At 56.6% G+C, this 19,949-nt stretch overlaps 3 protein-coding genes across 6 annotated transcripts; 1 reads left to right on the top strand and 2 right to left on the bottom strand.

Moving 5' to 3' along the window:
• Positions 1-350: 350 nt before the first annotated feature.
• On the bottom strand, positions 351-4,731 carry KLHDC8B (kelch domain containing 8B). Of its 4 annotated transcripts, none has more exons than XM_086846941.1 (6): positions 4,586-4,731; positions 3,273-3,737; positions 2,552-2,716; positions 2,126-2,350; positions 1,769-1,882; positions 351-986 (listed from the first exon to the last, which is right to left on the bottom strand). In XM_086846941.1, the coding sequence occupies exons 1-6, from the start codon at positions 4,602-4,604 to the stop codon at positions 790-792; spliced, it is 1,185 nt and encodes a 394-aa protein (XP_086703067.1). In that variant the 5' UTR covers positions 4,605-4,731; the 3' UTR covers positions 351-789. The 4 variants fall into 4 exon arrangements, with proteins under 4 accessions (XP_086703067.1, XP_023791039.2, XP_086703066.1 ...); XM_023935271.2 differs by having other exon boundaries at positions 1,781-1,882; positions 4,586-4,656; XM_086846940.1 differs by lacking the exon at positions 4,586-4,731 and adding an exon at positions 4,414-4,460.
• A 224-nt stretch (positions 4,732-4,955) lies between these two features.
• On the bottom strand, positions 4,956-9,080 carry LOC147650985 (uncharacterized). Its single transcript, XM_086846943.1, has 5 exons — positions 8,850-9,080; positions 8,391-8,776; positions 7,639-7,799; positions 7,110-7,242; positions 4,956-5,657 (listed from the first exon to the last, which is right to left on the bottom strand). The coding sequence occupies exons 1-5, from the start codon at positions 9,001-9,003 to the stop codon at positions 5,451-5,453; spliced, it is 1,041 nt and encodes a 346-aa protein (XP_086703069.1). The 5' UTR covers positions 9,004-9,080; the 3' UTR covers positions 4,956-5,450.
• A 94-nt stretch (positions 9,081-9,174) lies between these two features.
• On the top strand, positions 9,175-19,475 carry CCDC71 (coiled-coil domain containing 71). The gene is made up of 2 exons (XM_086845540.1): positions 9,175-9,301; positions 11,674-19,475. Exon 2 carries the CDS (start codon positions 11,735-11,737, stop codon positions 12,917-12,919), a length of 1,185 nt encoding a protein of 394 aa, XP_086701666.1. The 5' UTR covers positions 9,175-9,301; positions 11,674-11,734; the 3' UTR covers positions 12,920-19,475.
• The last annotated feature ends 474 nt before the right edge of the window (positions 19,476-19,949 follow it).

Raw genomic sequence — 19,949 nt, 5'->3', positions numbered from 1 at the left:
ATCTTGGCAGCCCTCAACATTCCCTTCCTCTCTCACGTTTTGGGTCCCTTCAAAAAAGTCCCTCTCCTGCTGCTGCCTTCACCCCTCACAGCCTCTTCACCCACAGGAGGCCAAGCAGGAACAAGGCTGTGCCAAGGCAGGACAGCCACTGCTTAGTTCCACCTCTCCAAACAGGGACTGGATCTCTACATCACATTGCTCTGCTCACCCTGGAGGTGGGGAGAACTAGAGTTACCCCTGCTCCACAGTATGGGGTCACTGAATTCTGCCTTGGGAGGGATTTTCCTGACAGGCTGCAGCATGTGTCTGCCTGGAGTAGGATAACCAGAAAAGACATGACTCCAGTGGGATAAAATTCCACATGATTCATTTATTTGAGGTGCTACATCACCTCCCAGGCACTGAGCTACAGGCCACCTCTGTGCTACATGAGACATCGACTGGGTCTACGACGACACAGCACTCACTGCTACACACACGGCACGGATACGCCGTGGCACAGATGGGGCCGGACAGGGCAGTGAGGCCAGCGGCAGTCCTGCCACCACTGCTCCCTCCACACTGCCGGCGATGGCCATCCCACCAGGCAGGAGTTTGCCCTGGGCTTCATTGCCACAGCGCTGCAGGAGTTGGGAGTTCCCAAAACCTCAGCTGCTCTGATGCCTGGCATCATGGAACAGAGGTTTTTTTGGAGCCAGGTCACCCTGGGTGAACACATGGGTGCTCACACACCCTGTCCCTGTCTTCAGGCACTTGGTGCTTGGCCAGGGCTGGTCCGTGGGGTCCCACTCAGGGCACATCACGCAGGCACAGAGCCTCGACAGCGCCACTGGGACCCTGGGCCACACCGCCGATGATGAAGAGCAGGCTGGGCGCTGGGCAGCTGGAGCAGGAGCAGCGGCCAGTGGGCATGGGGGGCAGCGGCTCCCACTTCTTCTGCGACAGGCTGAACCCTTCCACTGAGTCCAGTGGGCAGGACTGGTTCCCTGTGGAAGACACAACAACATCAGCCACTGTTCAGCTCCCCACCCCCCACTCCAGGCTTTGCCTTTCCCCCTCCACAACCCTTTGATGCCTCAACAGGAGCCCTGAGCTCCACAGGCTTTGAGAGCCCAGAGGCAGTTAGTGGGGGCACAAAAAGATTAGCAGAGTCCCCATAGGGATAGCTGCTGGTACTAATGCCACACTTGCGGGCTCTGCCCCCTCAAACACTCCTCACTCTCCCCATGCCAGGATTCTGCAGGGATAAGAGAGGGCAGCTCCAGCTGCAGCAGGACTCAGGAGCAACACCATACTGCAGGGAAGCAGCCAGCACCATTCCCTATTCCCACAGCAATCCTGGGGGTCTGGCAGCCCTCACTGCAGGGCTGATGGTGCTGTGGCTGGCACCAGGCTCCCCAGGCAGCCCTTCCTGCTGTATCCCCTCTGCTGAGTGACGGCACTAACCTTTCCCCAGATCTCTCGGGAGAGGGATGCAGCACTGCAACCCTGCACAGCAGAGCTGAGCCACCATTGGCTGTGTGAGCCCAGCATGCTGCACATGAGCTGGGAAAAGCCTGACTGGGGGGTGAAAGGGGCAAGGGGCACAGTGGGTCAGCCAGTGGGACAGGGCAGTAGGGTCTCCCCAGCACTTGTGAGGGCACGGAGAGATGTTGCTGCAGACAGTGTTGCAGTAACCCCCTGGCTTTGCACAGCCGACCTCCCTGCTGCCCTACAGATCACTGGTGTGCCACAATGAATGGGGATGGGAACATGGCCACAAGCCTACCCCCAGCATTACCAAGGCCACCCACGGCCACCACTCTTCCTCCCAAGCACCCAGCCACGAAGTCGGCCCTCTTCTCTTTCATACGGATCGTGCGGTTTGGCTTTCTCCACACACCTGGGTATAAGAGAGTGAGCATCACCCACTGAGGTTTCCCCTTCTACCAAGGCCAGAACATCCCCAGGTTAATCACTCCCTGGGACCAGGGAGCACAGGGCAGGATTCACCATGGGTGCAAGGGGCTGATGTTCAGAGCCCAGATAATCATGTCCCTCAGGCACAGACACCCATTCCCAACCCACAGAGTCATCCTGGACCCACAGAAGATGTTCCCACCTCACCCAGAGACATGGAGCTCACCCTGTGCAGGATCAAACATCTCCACGGTGTTGACAAAATGGGGACGGGAATAGAAGTTGTGGGGCCCTGGCTGCTGCAGCCCACCCAGGCTGAAGACAACCCCATCAGCCATGGCACAGGCGGCGAAGGCGCGGCGGCTGGGCACACTGGGGTAGCGTGTCCAGCTCCTTGTCTCCAGGTCAAAGGCCTCGAAGGCGGTGACAGGCAGCTTGCCTTGCCGGCCTCCTATGCACAGAGGAGACGTAGCTGCCAGTGTCCAAACCTGGCACTACTGGTATGCTCAGCAAGCAGGATGGGGCCCACTGGCTGCAGTGCTGGGCAGCATTGAGCCACCCTGGGGTGCACCAGGTCATTCTCTGGCCTGGGAACAGAGGAAGGAGAGGGCAGAGGCACAGGGGATGTTTGGTTTGCCCCAGCAGCACCTACCCAGGACGAAGATCTTGTTTCCCTGCAGGAAGGCAGAGGCCCCATAACACGGAGTGGGCATGGAGGGTAGGGGCTGCCAATGGTCCTTTGCTGGCTCATAGACACGGACCAGTGCCTGGGGAGAGGTGTCCGCACCCATTCCCCCCAGCGCGTAGACAGCCCCATCTGGAAAAGAGGCAGCAGTGAGGCAGGGGGATCTGTGGGCAGCACCGAAGGGCTGGGAGTCCCCCCATGACCTCCAGGGCAGGCAGCATGGGTACTGCTGAGCCCTACAGCCAGACACTGCTCCAAGGCAGCCAGGGGACAATACGTACAGTCAAGCCTGAGCCTGGCAATGCCCTGACTGCAGTGGGACCCTTCTCACCCCCCTCTCCATCCCATCCATCAGGCACAGAGAAGAGCACAAGGCCATCCTCTCTAATTATTCTCGGCAGTATCATCTCCCTGGAGACACCATGGCAACACAGCCATACTGCCAAATCCTGCTCTTGCCTCCAGTGCGGCCGGCACCCCTGCCCGCTCCCACCACTGTCCTGACATCTCCTCTGCCCTGCCCACCACACTGCAGCCTGGTCCATGCCACAGCATCCCTGTCCAGGGTGCAGACATGGCTACTACATACAGGGACCAATCCTGGCTCCTGGCATGCTGCGTTGTGCCAAGACTCCAAGGATGCTCAGCAAACTTTGGGCAAGAGTCACAACATGCTCCTATCCCTCACCTCTCTGCACAGCTGAGATGCCCATGGAGGGCTGAGCCAATGCCGCCTTCTTTTCCCACTTGCCCTCATCCACGTGGTAGACCTCAACAGAGGCGAGTGGGCTCTGCGCCGCATCCACACCGCCCACCACCAAGATCTGCTTGCCCAGGGCAAGGGCGGCAGCGCCAGCCCGCGGCGTCGGCAGTGGTGGGAGCGTGGTCCAGCGCTGGGCTGGGACGTCGAGCACCTCAGCAGTTCCCAGGGCTCGCCCGCCGCCCCCGCAGCCGCCCAGCACGAAGAGCTGCCCGTCGCGGTGCGCGGCGCTGCAGTACACGCGCCGCGTGGGCATAGCGGGGAAGGTGGCCCACGCGAAGGCGCCCGCGCCCGCCGCCATGGGCCAGCTCAGCCGCCCCGGGGGTCTCCGGGCTCTGGCCCTGCCGTGCCGCCCATCCGGCCCGGCTCGCCACTGGTCCGGCCCACGGCCTCCTGCGGGGAGAGCATCCGAGTCAGCGCCCAGGCACCCACTGCTCTGCCAGTCCCAGCTAGCCAGCTCCCCTTGGCGGTGCGACAGCTCCTGCTCCGCGGGGCTCCGCACTGCATCCCGGGGCTGCTTGCCGACCCCCTCTGGGCTCCCGATTGCGCCCCACGGCTCCCTGTCCGCCCCCTCCGGGCTCCCACTCCCTGGGGCTCTCTGCCCGCACGTACCGGTGCTCTTGCTTCCCGAGGTTCCCGCACCCCGGGCTCCCGCTACCCAGTGCTGCTGGTACACAGCCCCACTCACTGGGACTCTCGCCCGCCCGAGGCTCTCTTATCCGCATCCCCGGCGTCCGTACCCCGCAGAGGCTTCCCCTTCACAATCCAGACCCCGCCAGGTTCCTGCTCGGCGCACCGACCTTACCCCTGGCGCTGCCCGCACTCCCGCCCGCAGCCCCCGGCGCTCCGGCGCGCTGCCCCGCAGCCCGCACCCACAGGGCTCCCGCCCACAGCTCGCAGGCACCGGAATCCCCCGGGCTCCCGCTGCAACGCCCGCGCCCCCAGCGCTCCCCGGACTCCCGCCCGCAACCCCGGACGGCCGCTCCGCCGTGCCCGGACTGCCTGCTCCGCTCCGCACCGCCGCCGGGAGCGGGACAGGGGCAGGGACCGGGACCAGAACCGCGCTCACCTCTTCGCCCGTTCCGCCGTTCTCCCCGCCGCTCCGCGCCTCCGCCCGCCCCGGGCCCGCCCGCTGCCGGTGGGGGCGGCGCCGCGTCCGCCCCGGCCCCCCTGCCGTGCCCCGCTCCCCTCCGGCCGGCCCTCCCGGTACCACCGGCCCGCCGTGCCCCTGCCGCATTCACCTGGCCGGGAAGGAACCATCGCAGAGAGAGGGGCTGGAGAGACCCTGGCTCTGCCCTCCCTTGCTGCACACTGCCGGTGCCAGAGCCACACAGTGCTGGGCTCAAGGAGTCGGGAACCCACCGTCCTATCCTGAAGAGAACCCCTATGCTGTCACCACTGCAGGGACAGAACATGAGCTCAGCCCTATTCTGAGCACGACCTTGGTGGGGTCTCTCAGCAGCGTCAGGAAAGGTGCACATGGGTCTAAAACCCTCCACCAACACTTTTGTCCCCACTTGGCTGAGCCAGGCAAATGAACACGCTGGGAAAGGCGCTTCCCACCCACCAGCACAGGCAGAGCCAAGGGCAGGCAGGAAACTCACACAGAAATGATCTAAAAAGATTTGCTTTAAAAACAGACAGAAGTGACAAGGCATCCGCCGAGAACGCCACACCACAAATGCCACCTGGGGATGCTGCTGATAACACTGCACTCATCCTGGCACCTGCTTTGCACCAGCCATCACTGCAGGAGCGGGAAGGGAGATGCAAACACTGTGAGGCTGCCTGTATCACAGTGTGGTGGAAGGGACCTGCCTGGTGACTACTGGGGTATGGTGAGCCCCAGCCCTCATGCAGAAGTGGGCACCACGGGCAACGCTGCCAAAGAATGGAAAACCATTTCCCCCAAGAATCCCATCACACAAGCTCCCAGGACGCTTGTGTTTGCTCATGGAAGCTCCTGATAGGACTGAACACCCACATTGCACATTGCACACTGGAGAGGTAACAGCTTGAAGCAGGAGCCCGCCTGGGACTTTGCCTGCATGCAGCAGGAAGCGGGTGGTGTCACAGTCTGGAGCCACTCTGCCCCATGAGGTGATATCACTGTCCATCCCACTGCTGGCTTGGAGTGTCCTTCTTCATGCAGGCCAGGTAGCGGTCGTAGTTCTCCTCGCACCTCCTCACACAGCGCAGAAAATAGTCCTCATCAGCAATGGCCTCCAGCAGATTGGTTTGCACCAGGCAAATGTTGTACAGCTCCGAGGTGGGCACACTCCTGGGACTGCTGCTGCCATGCTCCGAGAACACCTGCAGAGAGAGCAGAGCCTGGCAGCAATGTACATGCCCCATGGTGTGCCCTGCCTTCCCCTTGCCCAGGTGCCTCCATGCTGGCTGTGTGCTGGGGACAGAGGGCAGGGTGATCCTATCTCCACTGCAACAGCAGAAGGTGAAGTTTCTTGAGATTTTCCCCTCTCCCAGAAAGTGCCTTTGACTCTGAACCAGCATGTCACATATGTATGTACCTGGTGTTTCCTTAAGGAAACAGGCCATACCATGCATCTAGAAGAAAACAACTCTGTGGAGCAGCTGAGTCCAGGCAAGCATCTGCCGATAGCTTTTCCTTTAGCTACCACAGGACAGAACAGGGCCTTCACCTTCTGATCTTCACCATGGCCTGCTTAAAGCCAGGTGGCAATCTGTTTCACTCCTAGTGCTGCTCTGTCACCATCACTGACATGGGGACAGCCCTGCAGAGCTGGTGGTGCAAGAGGAGGGAAGAATGGCATTCTACCTACTGATCCTGGCTGCAGGACAGCAAGGTCCCAGCAGTGACGATGAGCCCTGCCGGGAAGATGCTTGGCTGCTGCCCAGACTCCCATGATGTCTGCTGCTACTATAACTGGATCCTACCTGTGTGATCCAGCGTGGGAGCAGCCCCAGGGCTGGCTGCATGGCTGCCATGAGATTAGCAGAGAGCCTGACCGACCAGCTGCGCAGGCTACCAATGCCAAAGGAGGAACTCCTTGATCAGACAGACAGCCTGAGGCTGAAACGCAGCAAGTGAAGCTGTGTGAGCCACGCTCCAGCTGCTGCAAATCTGTATGCAGCAGTCATTGCAGAGGTTCCCCTCAACCAGGCATGGCACAGACCAAAGCCACCTATTCCTGACAAGTCTGTCCAGGCAGTAACAATTCCTGCCACCAGCTACAAATGTGCAAGTTGTGAGAGCTTGTATGGAAGGGAATATCCAATGAGCATCCCACCCCTTGCCATTCCCAGGCAAACACTCCAGACAATTCACTGGCTGCTGCGTTTTCCCCCTGCACTGTCTCCATATGGATGGAAACAGGCAAGGGTTGAGGCTCACTCATGGACTCGCAGCTCTTGTTTGAGTATTGACAGCTGTCCAACGGCCAGTCACAGTTCTGTCTGCATAAACATTATGTTGGCCAAGTGTGTTCCCCACTAACACTGCCCTTTCATTCACATGGGAGACAGGGCTGGCAGCCCTGATATCATTGCTGCTGCCTCCAGGCACGGGGCTGACTCAGCGGGGAGCAGAGGCAGCCAGCACCTGCTGTGCATTGTTGATAGCTGATCTCACCCTCCCTGTGCATCGCTGCCACCGACACTGGTGGCACAGGATGTAGTGATACCAGGGCTATGCCTTGACCTCCCTTGGTAGCCTCATGCAAAGGGGACAAAATATGTCTGGACTTGCAGGGACACCCCTAGGCTGCTGGGCCTTTAGCCACCTACCTGGGGGTGAACAATGGTGTCTCCATCATCCAGCCGGATGTTGTCGTCAATGAAGATGTGGTGAATGTCAGGATCATGAGGGTCTATCCACAGGGGCTTCCCACCCTGGGAAGAGAACTGATTTCTGGCCCACCTGAAACAGTAAGCAGGAGAAGAAACAGTCAGGGGAGGGAGACGGTAACAGCTCCTGGATAATGGCAGACTACTGCAGGCCCAGGGCACCCTCTGAGCCAGGTATGCAGGACAGAGGATGCCCTGTCCTGCTGCCCATGGCCTCCTAGGAATGAGGCATTTTGCATCAACGTGACAAATCAGGGAGTCTTTGGAGAAAAGAAGGTACACCAGGGGATGGGGACCTCAGGTAAAGTGTGAGAGTCCCATCAGGCTGCCCACAGGCAATATGGGGACTGCCTAACTGATAGGGACCCCAACAACAAGGCTTCAAAACTATGAGCTATCCCACAAACTAAGAGAATCGCAGGAAAGGAGATAATGCCCGATCTACTTCCTTGATGACCTCTTTTCTCACCAGTCAAAGTGGTCTTGGAAGCCTCCAATTCCCTCAAAGGAGCTGAAATAGTTGTAAAGCTTTCTTCTGTCTTCCCGTGTGGCCAGACGTTCTGCACCCCGTGTTAGCACCACCTCTCGCTTGCTGCAGCGTATCTGGCCAGGGGTAAGGTCCACAGGGAGCTGCAGGACCACAGAAAATGGGGAAGGAAAAGTTTCCAAAGCAGAGAGGTTATTTCACACATTGGCAGACCAAGCAGCAGGGTGGAGACTCCCCACCACCACAGTGTGGGAAGATGACAAGAGGAGGCATGGAATGCATTCAAACAAAAATCATCCCCTCCCCAGGGATGTAAAGGAATGACCTCCTAGCTGCACATTGCCCCCATTTCAATCTCTGCTACCTGGAAATACTCCAAAGAATAACTAAAGCATCTTCTAAAGCTCATTCCCAGCGCTCCTGCCCAGTGTATTGCCAGTGGGAGGAAACTGCAGCTGTGATCGGCTCTGGGCCAGGGAGCCCTGCTCTGCTGCAGCAGCCCCTCCTTGGGAGAAGACATGCTCTGTCCAACACGGGATCCTCCAAGAGGAGACCATTCCACATAGGATCTGCACACACATGCTCCCCCACAGCTAACAGCTCCATCCAGAGAACTCGATGCTTTTAAAAGCAGTCTGGTCAAGCAGTTGGAGAGCAGTTTGACGAGGGGGGGACTCCGTGGGACCATCTGGCTGCCCTTCCCCATCACGACGGACCCTCAGGGCGCCACTCACCGCCACGTCCCGCAGGGCAGGGAACTGGGGGTGCTGCCCGTCCAGAGCGCTGCTGACGGCCTGCAGGACGCGGGGCAGGTCGGTGCCGAAGGTCCTGAAGACAATGGCGAAGGCCCTGCCATCGCGGTGCAGCGTGTCCAGGAGGTGGAAGAAGGAGGGCAGGATCAGGTGGTAGCGTTTGCCAGGCTCCCCTGGCACCGACAAGGCGTCCTGCGGCCGGCCCGGCCACTCCAGCAGCCGCAGGTGGCGGGCGTGGAGGTCGCGGAAGTGCCGGCCCGGGCCGGCCTCGGTGAACGCGGGGTCCCGGCCGTGGCGGCTGTAGTAGCTGAGAGCGCCGGGGCACGGGGGGCGCAGGGACGGGCGGTCGCTCACCCACTCCCACTCGCCTAGAAGAGAGGAACGTGCTCAGCCCCCGCCACCGCCACACCGCATCCCCCGTACCCTGGCCCCGGCGCTCACCGGCGGCCCCGGCGCGGCCCCAGGTGACGGTGCTGAGAAAGGTGTTGAGCGCCGCTCGCGGAGCCTGCCCCGTCACCGTGTCCGCCACCACCACCGTGTTGTTGAGGTCCACGTGCAGAACCAGGCGCCGCCGTCGCCCGGCCCCGCCGCTCATCGCCCCGACACCGACCCCGTTACCTGGTGACGGCGCCGCTTCCGCCCGCTCCGCTTCCGCCGGCGGCGCCCCCTGCCGGCCCGGGGACGACCCGCGCCGCCGTTGCCACGGACACGGCGGGGGCGGGGCGAAGCGGGGCGCGGGGGCGTGACCGAATCCGCTCCGTGACTGTGGGCGTGGCCGTAGCCCGCGGAAAGGGACCGGAAGGGGAAGCGGGCGGCGCTTCCGGCGCCCCGCGGGCGGCCATGTTGGAGCGGCGGGTGCGGCGCAGCGGCGGGCGCGGGTCTGGCGGCAGCCGGTAGGTTGGGGCCGGCGGGCCCGGGTCCCACGCCGGCTCCCGGGCGAGGGCGCTGCCGAGCCGCCCGCTGCGGCGGCCTTGGTGCGCTGGAGGCGGAGCCGTGGCTCTGAGGGCCCCGCCCCGGCCCCCGCCCCCCCGGTCTCGGGAGCCGGCGCGGGCCAAGCGCGGGTGCCGCACCCCCTGTCTGCACCAATCACCTCCCGTAGCCCCGCAGGGAGAGCCCAGGCGGCCTGTCCAGCCCGGGGTCCCTCCGGCCGGCGGGCCGAGCCTTGGGGAGGGTGCAGCGGGAGCGAGGGACGGGCGCTCGGGAAGGGCCATCGCCTGCGCCGAGGGACGGGCCAAAAGGAGAGGTTGAGCGAGGACCTGGCGGCCACGTCGAGCCCTCCTTGGGACTGCGCACCGGCCTCCAGCTCTACAGGCTGCTCCAGCCCCGCATCTCGGCCCTGTCGGCAGCCGCTTCCCTCTGCGGTGCACTCGGAGAGCCCTTTCCGTGCTCGGACAGCCGGGCCTCTAAACCGTGCCAGCATCGCCCTTCCGGTGCTGTGCTTGCACCGTGCCGGGAGTGCTGTGTTCCCGTAGCCCCCCGGGCCCCCAGTAGTGTGCCACGTGAGGGAACCTGCTGTCGGGAGGACAGACTGTCCGGGGGTGCGTCTGCTCGTGGCTGCCTTTTCTCCAATACAGCTGGTACTGCACCAAACAGGACCAAGTGGATGGATGTTGGAAAGTCCTGTCCCCATGAAATTACACAGCCAGAACATCCACCCTTTCAGATGTCCCAGCTGCTGCTGGGCTTGCTGCAGCCTGAAGATGATCCATTTTGCAGCTTGTTGAGCACATGTCGTTACTTGTGCTTCTTCGTTGGGCTCTGCCTCACTACTAGATCAGAATTAACATTACACCCTCTCTGGCATTCCTGTGCCTGGCACTGCTTGGTCACTTTGCAGGTGGTGACTCTCACTGCTGCCTGGTGATGCTGGCTGGGGCTCTTGTGGGAATCGCTTCCCTGCCTGCCTCCCCTCCTTCGTGGGAGATCCCCCGCCTGCCTCTGAACAACTGCATTATCCTCCTCCAAATCCCTCTTTGGCCATGACGTCTGCAGAGCACTTGACTGAGATTAGTCTGTCATGTGGAGGTTCTTACTCCCCCACTGACCTGTGCTTTCCCTTCTGTGGCTGCTCTTGGCTTGTGTCTCTTCCCTGCTTGTGCAGCTGGTGGCAGCACGGGCTCTGCTCCTAGGCTGTGGTGAGACCAGAGTTCTGGGGGAAACATGGGACATGAGTAGTTCCTTGTTCTGTCTGCTCAGGCGCTAACTTCTCCATCACAGCTTCCTTGCATGTGCACTGCCCTCTCCAAAACTCTGACACCTCTGGCATTTCCCTGAGTGGGGAAAATGAATCATTAGTATTTTGAGAAGTATCAATAAAACTAAAGATTTTATGCCATGTTGGTCTAGCACCCAGCTGTGGAGCTGTGAGGCCACTAGGATCAGAGTTCTCCTGGGTGCATTCTAAATTCCTGCTTGGACTGCCCTTCAAGTTCTGCCTGGACTGCCTATTTTTTGTTGAAAGCAATAATTGATGCTTTTATGCTGGGCAGGCAGCTGCACAGTGCCCTGAGCGTGATCCCAGTGTTGTCCCTCAGGCCTTTGTACACTTGGCCCTGGTGATGTGTGTTTCCTTCATACCGCCCTGCTTGAATTTCCTGCTTCCTCCTCACTTGGCAGCAAGTGTCCTTGGATCAACACCAGTTTGCTGTGACAGCAAGTTGTGGACCGTTGTTCAAACAAGGGAACAGCAAGGAGCAGTGCTGCCTTGCCACAGCATTCAGCATCAATGAAGCACAACTGGAACAGCCTCCAGCCCTGCTGCCAGGTCTCCAGGAGGAAGCTGTGGCTTTGGCAGGGACTCAGAATCAATTTTTGAGCAGCATCAGTTAAGCTGAGAAATTGAAGGTGGTGCTGGGATGCCATTGAAGTGCTAGGCATTTCTTAGTGTTGAGATGGCTCAATGGTGTGTACAGGGGAAAGGTTCCGTTTTTCCCAGGGAAAATGAGATCTGGTTATCCAAAGCTAGGGTGGGTCAAACTCGAACTGAAAACGAGCTGCAGATTTTGCCGATTTAGTTGTTGGAGTCCTTCATCCTGGGGTGGATTGGATGGGATTTCTTGAAATCTTTGTTTAGGTTGGAGGATATTTTTGTGAGAGATGTTTTAGTTTTATTTCAGAGATAAATGAGTGACAGGATTTTCTTGATGATGCTTCTAACTTGGCTTGACCCAGTGCGACCATCCATGCCTGGGCTTAATGGTTTCAGGTCCCGTGTTAGAAACTTGGGTAATTGCTGTAAGCTAACTGTCTTCTTTCTCCTTTTGAGGTGTCAAGGGTTGTTTTTCCAGTAATTTGGACCTTTTTGAAGCACCTGCTTGCCTAATGCCATGAATATTGCAGTGAACAATGAGGAAGAAAAAGCTGTCCATTCCTGGTCAAGAATTTCCTCTGCAGGGCAGAAAGTGCTGGAGGAAGCCCTCCGAGTCTTCAACCCGATGTCCAAGGACCTTTCGGACACAGAGACCCAGCTGGTGGCCTTCATCCAAGGCCTGAAGGAGGAGGGCTACCAGCCCACGATTCTGAGGAGTAAGGATGTGTACGGGTATAGCTCGTGCACAGCAGTCACACCGAGTCAGACAGAAGAAAACACACAGTGCAACTGTGCCAGCACCACTGAGCCCACTCAGAGTCCAGCCAGGAACTCAGGGGCAAAAGTGTCCCCTTTGCCCACCAGCATTCCAGTCAGCTCTTTGAAAGTCTCCAGTCAACCAGTATCCAAAGGGGATTCCACAAATCTCCTCTTGAGCTCCTTGAAGCAGACAGGATCTGGCACATCCAAGGCAGCGGCAGTGGGCTTTCCTACAAGTATGTATCCTGACGTGTATCCAGCTATGAGACTGTCGGTGGTCCTGGAAGCCCTGGTGCCACTGAAAACCGCAACATCCTGTTTGGAGTCCAAGTACACACAAGGGCGTCTTGGGATCTCTCCCTCAGACCTTAAACTCCTTAAGACTTCAAGTCCACCAAGGCAGTTTTCTTCAGGCAAGAGCACTAAAATAACCGAAGGCAAGGGGTACAAGCGTTTGGTTAAGAAAGCACCAGATTCTGCCACGTGCGCTTTAAACCTTCTGAAGGGACCAAAGGGTGGAGTGCTGCAGGAGAGCAATGCCTGCAAAGCCTCTGGAGTTCTCAACGGGAGAGTCACAGGCAGCTCATCCCAGGACTGCACCACAGCACCACAGCCCAAGACCTTGAAAATCAAAGATAAGGAAGCTCTGGTGGGAAAAACATGGAAGGACCGCAGCACTTACCAGGAGAGCACTGGGCAGAAGAAGAGAAGAGCTACAGAGGCAAAAGAAGCACCACAGAGGAAAAAAGCAAATACCATTCCTGTCCGAAAGAAAAGTCGACAGGCTCAGAGCACTTTGAACCTGCTGAAATTCCGGACCATCAAGGTGGGCAACTCTTCCTCCGATGATGAAGTGAGGAGGAGAGCACAGAAGATTCTTAGGGTCAACCTCTCCCCTGTGATCCAAATTCAGCCCTTGTCCCATTCTCATAGTGTCCCCTGAGTTTCGTCACTTTGTCACATTTTTTTGTAAGTAAGTAAATATAAGCCTGGCACCAGAGCACAGAGAGGTTTAGGAGTGACTCTGTGTCTCTGGTGCCAATATGCCAACTAACCTGCAGACAGAGCTGCCCACTCTTGTGCTGTTCCTGCCTGTCTGCCACTGCTGTGCAGAACTGGCTGCAGAAATCCAGAACCCTGTTTGGGAATGTGGGACTGTCACTCCAGCCAGCATCAAGCTAAGCAGGCCGGAGAGCTCACTTCCCACCACGCTCCCCTGAACGTGGCAGGCTGTGCTCTTGTGCAGGGGGGAACACAGGACTTTCTTATTACATTGATGCACTGTGATATTGCTCTTTTTCAAGCTGTACATTTACTGGTTTTATTTAGATCAAATTTTATAACTTTATTATCTCTATATCTATATATCCATATGTGTGCATATGGCCCAGGAACTGTGGGAAGATGCACTTCCTCCATCCCTTTGGGATTGGGTTTGATAGCTTTTGTTTCTCCTTCCCTTCAGCTAGTCTTTTGTTGAAAGTTGCCAGGATTCCTTTGTGGTTCAGTGTTGTGACAGTCTGTCCTGGGCTCCCTTGAGCAGCTCAGAGGCAGCAGTGTTGTAGCCACTTGTTTGTCTCCGGAATGCCAAACAATTTGGAGAATTACCAGCTGGTAGTTTTAATCCTGTTTTCGGTATTACCTCTGCATAAGAGTGGGGGAGTGTCACAGGGCTGCAAGTCTGTCTGACGTCTTTAGGGGCCTCCTCCCTTTGTGGGTAGCAGAAGTTTTGAACTCATGGTAGGGATTTGCCTCCAAAGAGGATTCCTCCTCAGCACCTAGCATTACTCTGCTCTCCTATACCCCAGGTGCAGCTATGGATCATGAACTGTGACTGTTGGAGCCAAAGGGCTGGAATTGTTAGCAGGAACTGTGTAGTGTCCTGCCCACCATGTAACTGCTTTGCTGTTGCTGAGTGTTCCAGGAGCAGATTCCAGGTGCTGGTAGAGAAGACTGTTGGTTTTGGCTGGAGTTAAACCACAACAGAGACACAGGCTGTGTTTGAATGTATTTACTACATCCTGCCAGTCCCAGAGCTCAGTGGGACACTTGAGCTTGAGTTAAAGTAGAAAAGTGAAAAATTTGGAAGGCATATACCAGTACTTAAACAGAGAGTCACTTTCCATGGTTTGTGGAGATGAAGCAGTAGGAGGGAAGATGGGCACTATATTGTGGTGGGTGGCAGCCTTGCTCTGCTATCAGGGATGTGTGAGAGGTGTGTGGCAGGTGTGAGAGCTCTGTGTGGAAGGAGTGCAGGCTCTGCCATCCCCAGGAGGCACTGCATAACTGCTGCAGATAGTTGCTGTCACCTCCCTGCACCATGGGCATGCTGTGGGATGGGAACACGGCTCTGTGCTCTCTGCACTCCACAGAGAGGGATCTACTAAACCCAAGAGACACACCTCGTAGGAGCAGTTAGTGCTGCTGCTGTCACCTGGAAGGGACAACCTGGTGTCCTGGGGAAAGGAAGAGGCATTGTGCTGGGCACAGGCAATACTCCGTATACTGCTGTATGCTCAGATCTCTGCAGCAGTAGTGTAATCCACTCATTCTCTCACCAGCTCAGAATGCCAGTTGTCTGACCTAGTAATCTCTGTGGACTTTGGCTGAAGGGATGGGCTCCCCAGCTGGGAGTCCCAGATCCTTACATTTAAGCCCCACCCCCCAAGTACCTGGTTGGATTTCAGTGGTTTATGAAAGGGGTCAATGTCTGATCCCCAGGGCAGAAAGGAAAAGTGTGGTATGGAGAAAAGAGAGGAGGTTCATGACAGTGTGAGAAGGCAGGGAAATTGAGCATTCTGAGGAGCATCTGGGTTCTCTTCTCACTCACATAGGGCAGGGTGGAGGTTCTCTTTCACTGAGTAACCTAGTTTAGTGGAAAGTGTCCCTGCCCATGGCAGGTTGGTTGGAACAAGATGATTGTTAAGGTCCCTTCCAATCCAAACCCTTCTGTGATTTTATGATTCAGGGGATGATTGCAAGCTCTGAACCCCACACTTGGGTTCTGAGTTGCTGTTAGAGATCATAACTTGCAGCGTTTAAGACTGACCTGTGAATGCCACTGCTTGGCTGCCAAGGAGGAAGAAATATTTTCTTCTGCTTCTGTGTTTTAAAATGCCCTGGCAGAGAGTTCCCTGTCCTGACCTGATGCTGGATGAACTGGGACTCTCCATCACTGTCAACTGGCCAAAAATTGCTTTGTTCCTTTTGTTCCCACTCCTTCAGACCTTTCTCATTCCCACGCTCTCAAATGCCAGGTCTTGAAGTCCTGCACTGGTGTTTCTCTTTTGGGCTGTTTCCCGATGAGGGCTCTGAACTCCTGCCTGTGGTATTGCTGTCAGGCTGCTCAGCAGCTTCCCCTGTTCCCAAACCCTTATAAGGGCACTGAGAGCTGTCTTTGGAGCCTCCTAATGCAGCACAGACATCCCAGCTGAGCACTTGGCCTCCGCTGGGAAAAACAACGTGCATCGACAAGGCTGAATCCAGGTCAAGGTCGCTTTTCCACCAGCCTGAGAGGGAAGCTGAGCACCTGAGGCCAACTTACCAGGCCACATCCCTTCTCATTGCTGTGTGTCATCCCCCAGCTGCACTGCTGTCTGCCTCCCCACTCTTTTCCATCACCTCTTTTCTTTTACAGCTTGGGTCTCTGCCAGTCAAGGACTTGACTTGTACTGTTGCTTAACACATCCAGCACAGCATCCAGCCTTAGTGCTGCCATGCATTTCCCAGCACTGAGCTAAGTTCTGTGCGTGCTTGGTGATGACAGCTTGCCCTGTGTCCTTCCCAGGCCACCAGCAAAAGGTTTTCTGCTCTCCACTGGGAGAGACAAGCTTTGGAAATGCCACTGTGTCACTGAGACTCCCACCAGGAAAGTGAGCATAGCTGTATGCTCAGGGACTTGCTCATCACCGGTCCCGTCTCTGTCGGCTCTCCTGTGCATCTCTAGCAGACCACAGGGCCCTGAGCAACAGGGCAGTGCTGGACCTCCATTCTCTGCCTTCCAGTTGTCTCTTCTTCCTCTTGCAGGTGCTGTGGGAGCTTGACTGAAAGGGTTGCAGGTAACAACAGAGGGGCTTTACAGCCTCTGTGCCAATGCCAGCAACTGCTGCCCGTTAGCCAATACTGGCAGAGGGGGTGCCTCAGTCTGGCACAGGTTGGCTCCACTGTCCTTCGACTCATGCCCAGGTGTGGCTGCTCCTGGTGTCCTGGACATGTAACACTGATGTGCACGAGGCTGCAGAGGGGCTCTGTGTGGATGCTGCTCTCTGCTGTTAGGGAAGATGAACGGTTTGATCAAACCAGAGCTAACTAAAACCTGATCTAACCAAAGGTCTCCCCCATATGTCCCTTCCATCCTGTGTTATTCACTGGCATCTGAGTAACACTTCCAGGGATCTGTGCAACGGTAACTGGCAGGGCCCATAGAAATGCATTGCCCAGAGCACTGTGGTCTCTGCTGAGCATGTGGTATGCACCTTGTTCAGACCTGTTTCTGTATTAGTCACTTTGAATTCATCCAAGTGCCTAACCTGGCCTGTGTTGTTCTGGGCACTGTGACAGCTGAGAGCTTTGGAGACTCTCCTAGGAATGCTTTTAACGCATGGATTCGTGCCACTGTCACTTCTAGAAACAATTCAACTAGTGGTCAAAGGGCTGTTCTTCCAACTGATTTTTTGGAAATAATTTCTTCTTTTATTCAGCTGCCAAGAAGCAGTTTATGCTTCCCCTCCACCAGACAAGGTTCTTGAGCTTCCTGCATGCTTCAGATGTCCGTCAGCAAGGTCCATGGGGAGAGTAGTTTGTCCAGCAGGCAGCTGAAGGGGAAGCTGACATCAGATACCAGTTGAAATCACAATGTTAATTGGTAGAAATGTTCTGAAGCTCATGTCCACTGTGATCACATTTCACCATCTGCCACTGCTTATGGCTGTAGAAGTTTCTCCTCATCCTCTTCCCTGCAAGCCATGTAGTGTGTTGCTGCTGCTGCTTCTAAATTATTTGCATCCCTCCTGAGCCAGCTGCTGTAGCAATCCTTGTACAGAATTTCTTAAGCACTTTTTTGCAAAATAAGAAGGATTATTTTGTTACTCCTGCTTGGCAGCCCACAAGTGGTATTTCATTGTGTGGAGGAGATGTGCTCCCTGGAGTGCTCACCTCATGGGACAGCTCTCAGACCAGTTCATACTAACAGGGCTGGGGTTCCCCCCATTGCCTGGTGCTTCCTTGCATGGAGTTCAGCCAGTTGCCCACTGAGAACATGGCAGGGGAATCTGAAGCAGGACAGCACAGATTGGTGATGGCTGCTCATGTGGCTCCATGGTCCTGCTCCCCACCTGGCCGTGTTTTGCAGCCTGTCCTCCAGGTCCCCCTGGTGCACCAGGAGCACTTCACCCCAGCTCCAGCTGTGGCAAGAGGGGCTAGGAGGCTCTGGGTTTTGGAATTGAGCACAGAGTTTGTGCCCTTTTAATTGTGACTTGTATTGTGTTCATGGCCAGAACTTGCCAGCATGTTCAGCCATCCCAGCAGTTCTTCCCCTTTGGATCCAAGTTCCCTGCCCTGTCTAGGAGCTGGGCCTTTGGCCATGGCTCAAGGGATCCCTGGGTAGGGAGAGCAGGTTTGTCTTTCAGCTCCAGCTGGGCAGTGTGACTTGAGCTGGGCAGCTTCCCAGGCAAGAAGGCAGGTTTCGGTGGGAGAATCCTTTTTTTGGCCACAGTTGACAGGGTTGGTGCCGGGCTGTGGAGCACCAGCTGCTCAGCCAGGATGGTTGGTTTGTGTGGAAGTGACAGTTTCTTTTTCACCCTTCAAAATGGCACTGGCCTTTTTGCTCCTGTGCTCAGATGGGGATGGCCTTCCAGGAGCTGAGATGGCCCATGGAGTGGACAGCCGTTTTGGGGGTATCTGGCACCTTCCTGATGATGTGCAGCCCTCAGCTTTGCCATCTGGGTGGGCTGGTACAATCTGTGGTGGGCACAGCAGGGCAGGATGCTCCTGAGCCATCACATTTGGGACTCCACTAGAGAGCACCATGCTAGGGTTTCCCTCTCCTTGCAGCCTCTTTTGCCTGGAGGTGGGTGTTATTAGGAGGGTACCAGGTGCCTCAGAGGAATCTTGTTGCAGAAGACATGAGAGGCCAGGATGACCTTTGTCACCAGGTCATCCCTGAGTGTGGAATGAAGCTTGTCTGTAGGTCTGACACTGCTGGATCTTGCAGGTTGGCCAGCAGTTGTTTGTTCCAAAGCCGTGGTGCTGAGGCCAGACCCCTCCCTTTGCTTAAGAACACCAAGGAAGTCTGGTGAAAAAGTGAGAAGCTGGGAGTAGGGAAAGTTAAAGATGCTAGCAGCACCTGGACAGCCAGCAGCCTGCAGCTTCTGTGTCTGCTGCAGGAGATGTGCAAACAGAGGAGCCGAGGCTCTGGCATTCCATAGCACTGTCTTCCCTCCATCCCTGCCTGGCCACAGAGCTTCCTCTGCCCTGCCTGGTAGCAGCACACAGGCACTGGTGGTGCAGGTGAGCGGGAGTCTTTTTGGAGCAGGCACCCCCCCCAACCCTTCATTTCCATCCTTCATCGGTCTCACAATCTGGCGCTGCTCGCATGGCCTCCAAAATACCTTCCCCAGGGAGTCCCTTAAAGGCCTTATTACCCTCTGGGGCTCTCTCCTTATTGTCTTAATTAGCCATTTCTGTTCCTGTGTTCCTGTGGCTACAGGCAGCCCCTGTGAGTGTCTGGTGATTCCCACAGACACAGTCAGGCACATGCTGCTGTTTTAAAAGAGGTGCTGCAAAGCTACCCCCAGAAATACCTCCCCTCCTGCCCCTGCTCTGCTGCACTGCCCAGGCCTGGGTTGGGACAAAATAAATATGGGTGGGTGTTTATGGTGGGGAAGGCACCATATGATGCCCTCCCTCCTCCTGGGTCCTGGTGCAGCACTTCTGAGGAGTAGCATTTCCTGAGCAGAGGCATGGCAGCTGCTCTGAGTGACACAGGGGCTCTGGGTGGGCACTGCCTGGCTGCTTTTGCTACTCTCTGCCAACCAGCATCTCCGTGAGAGCCGTCTCCACGCCACGGCATGACCAACCTGCTCCGGCTGAGACCAGAGCCACGGGCTCCGCTGTGGCATTCCCTGGTGTTTGGGCATCCCAAGCAACTTCTGGGGAGCAGCAACTGCAATTCGTAGGAGGGCGAGTAACAAACTTTGTATGATGATTTTACAAATGACCATCTTGTTCTTGAGTGAACTTTTTACCATTTCATTTGTTTGTGTAGAATGTTTCTGAAGTTCTAATAATATTTAATGTTAATATGAAGCTGGGCTGTTCCACACTTCATGTTGTATATTTTGGAATGGCATTGTTTAGTGAAAAGACAGCGTTAGTATTATTCCACTCTTTGGAAGGGAATGGGACAAAAAACAGACTGTCTTTTTCTTAAATGAAGTGAACTTTTTGTTATGAAGTCCTAGCAGGTGTCCAGCCCTTCAATAAAATGGTGCTCAGAACCACCCAATGTGTCCAGCTTTTCTTTGGGCTATGACAGACTGCTCCTCCCTGGGCTTCTGCTCCCAGCTCTGTGTCAGCTCCATGGAATGGTGTCTCCCGTGTGCCCGGAGGCTGCATGCTGCATGGGGCACGCTCAGCTGCAGACCACACCCCCAGCTCGTCTCCCCAGTTCTCCCAGGGAAGTTTGGCATTACTCAAACTCCATTAAGGATTGCCTGGTTTGGGGTAGGAAATACCCCGGATGTGTGTCAGTGGTGCTGAACCGGGATAAATCCGCATTCCTGGTTAGTTCCTAGAAACATGCACACTGTGCTGGCAGGTGCTGTGCCAGCCCCAGCCTGCCTGCCCACCCTCCAGCCTCTCTCGGAATCTGCCCACTCTGCATCCGGGACCCTCTGGCCGGCTAATTCAACAGAAGCACCATTGTTCCACGGTTTGCGATCTGGATCCAGTTTGTGCCACAGGGCTGTCAGTGC

This window comes from Cyanistes caeruleus, chromosome 11, assembly GCF_971803275.1.
Source record: "Cyanistes caeruleus chromosome 11, bCyaCae1.hap1.1, whole genome shotgun sequence".
NCBI classification, from domain to species: Eukaryota; Metazoa; Chordata; class Aves; order Passeriformes; family Paridae; genus Cyanistes; species Cyanistes caeruleus.
The sequence above is the reverse complement of the archived record's forward strand: the minus strand, read 5'-3'. Positions and strand labels throughout refer to the sequence as shown.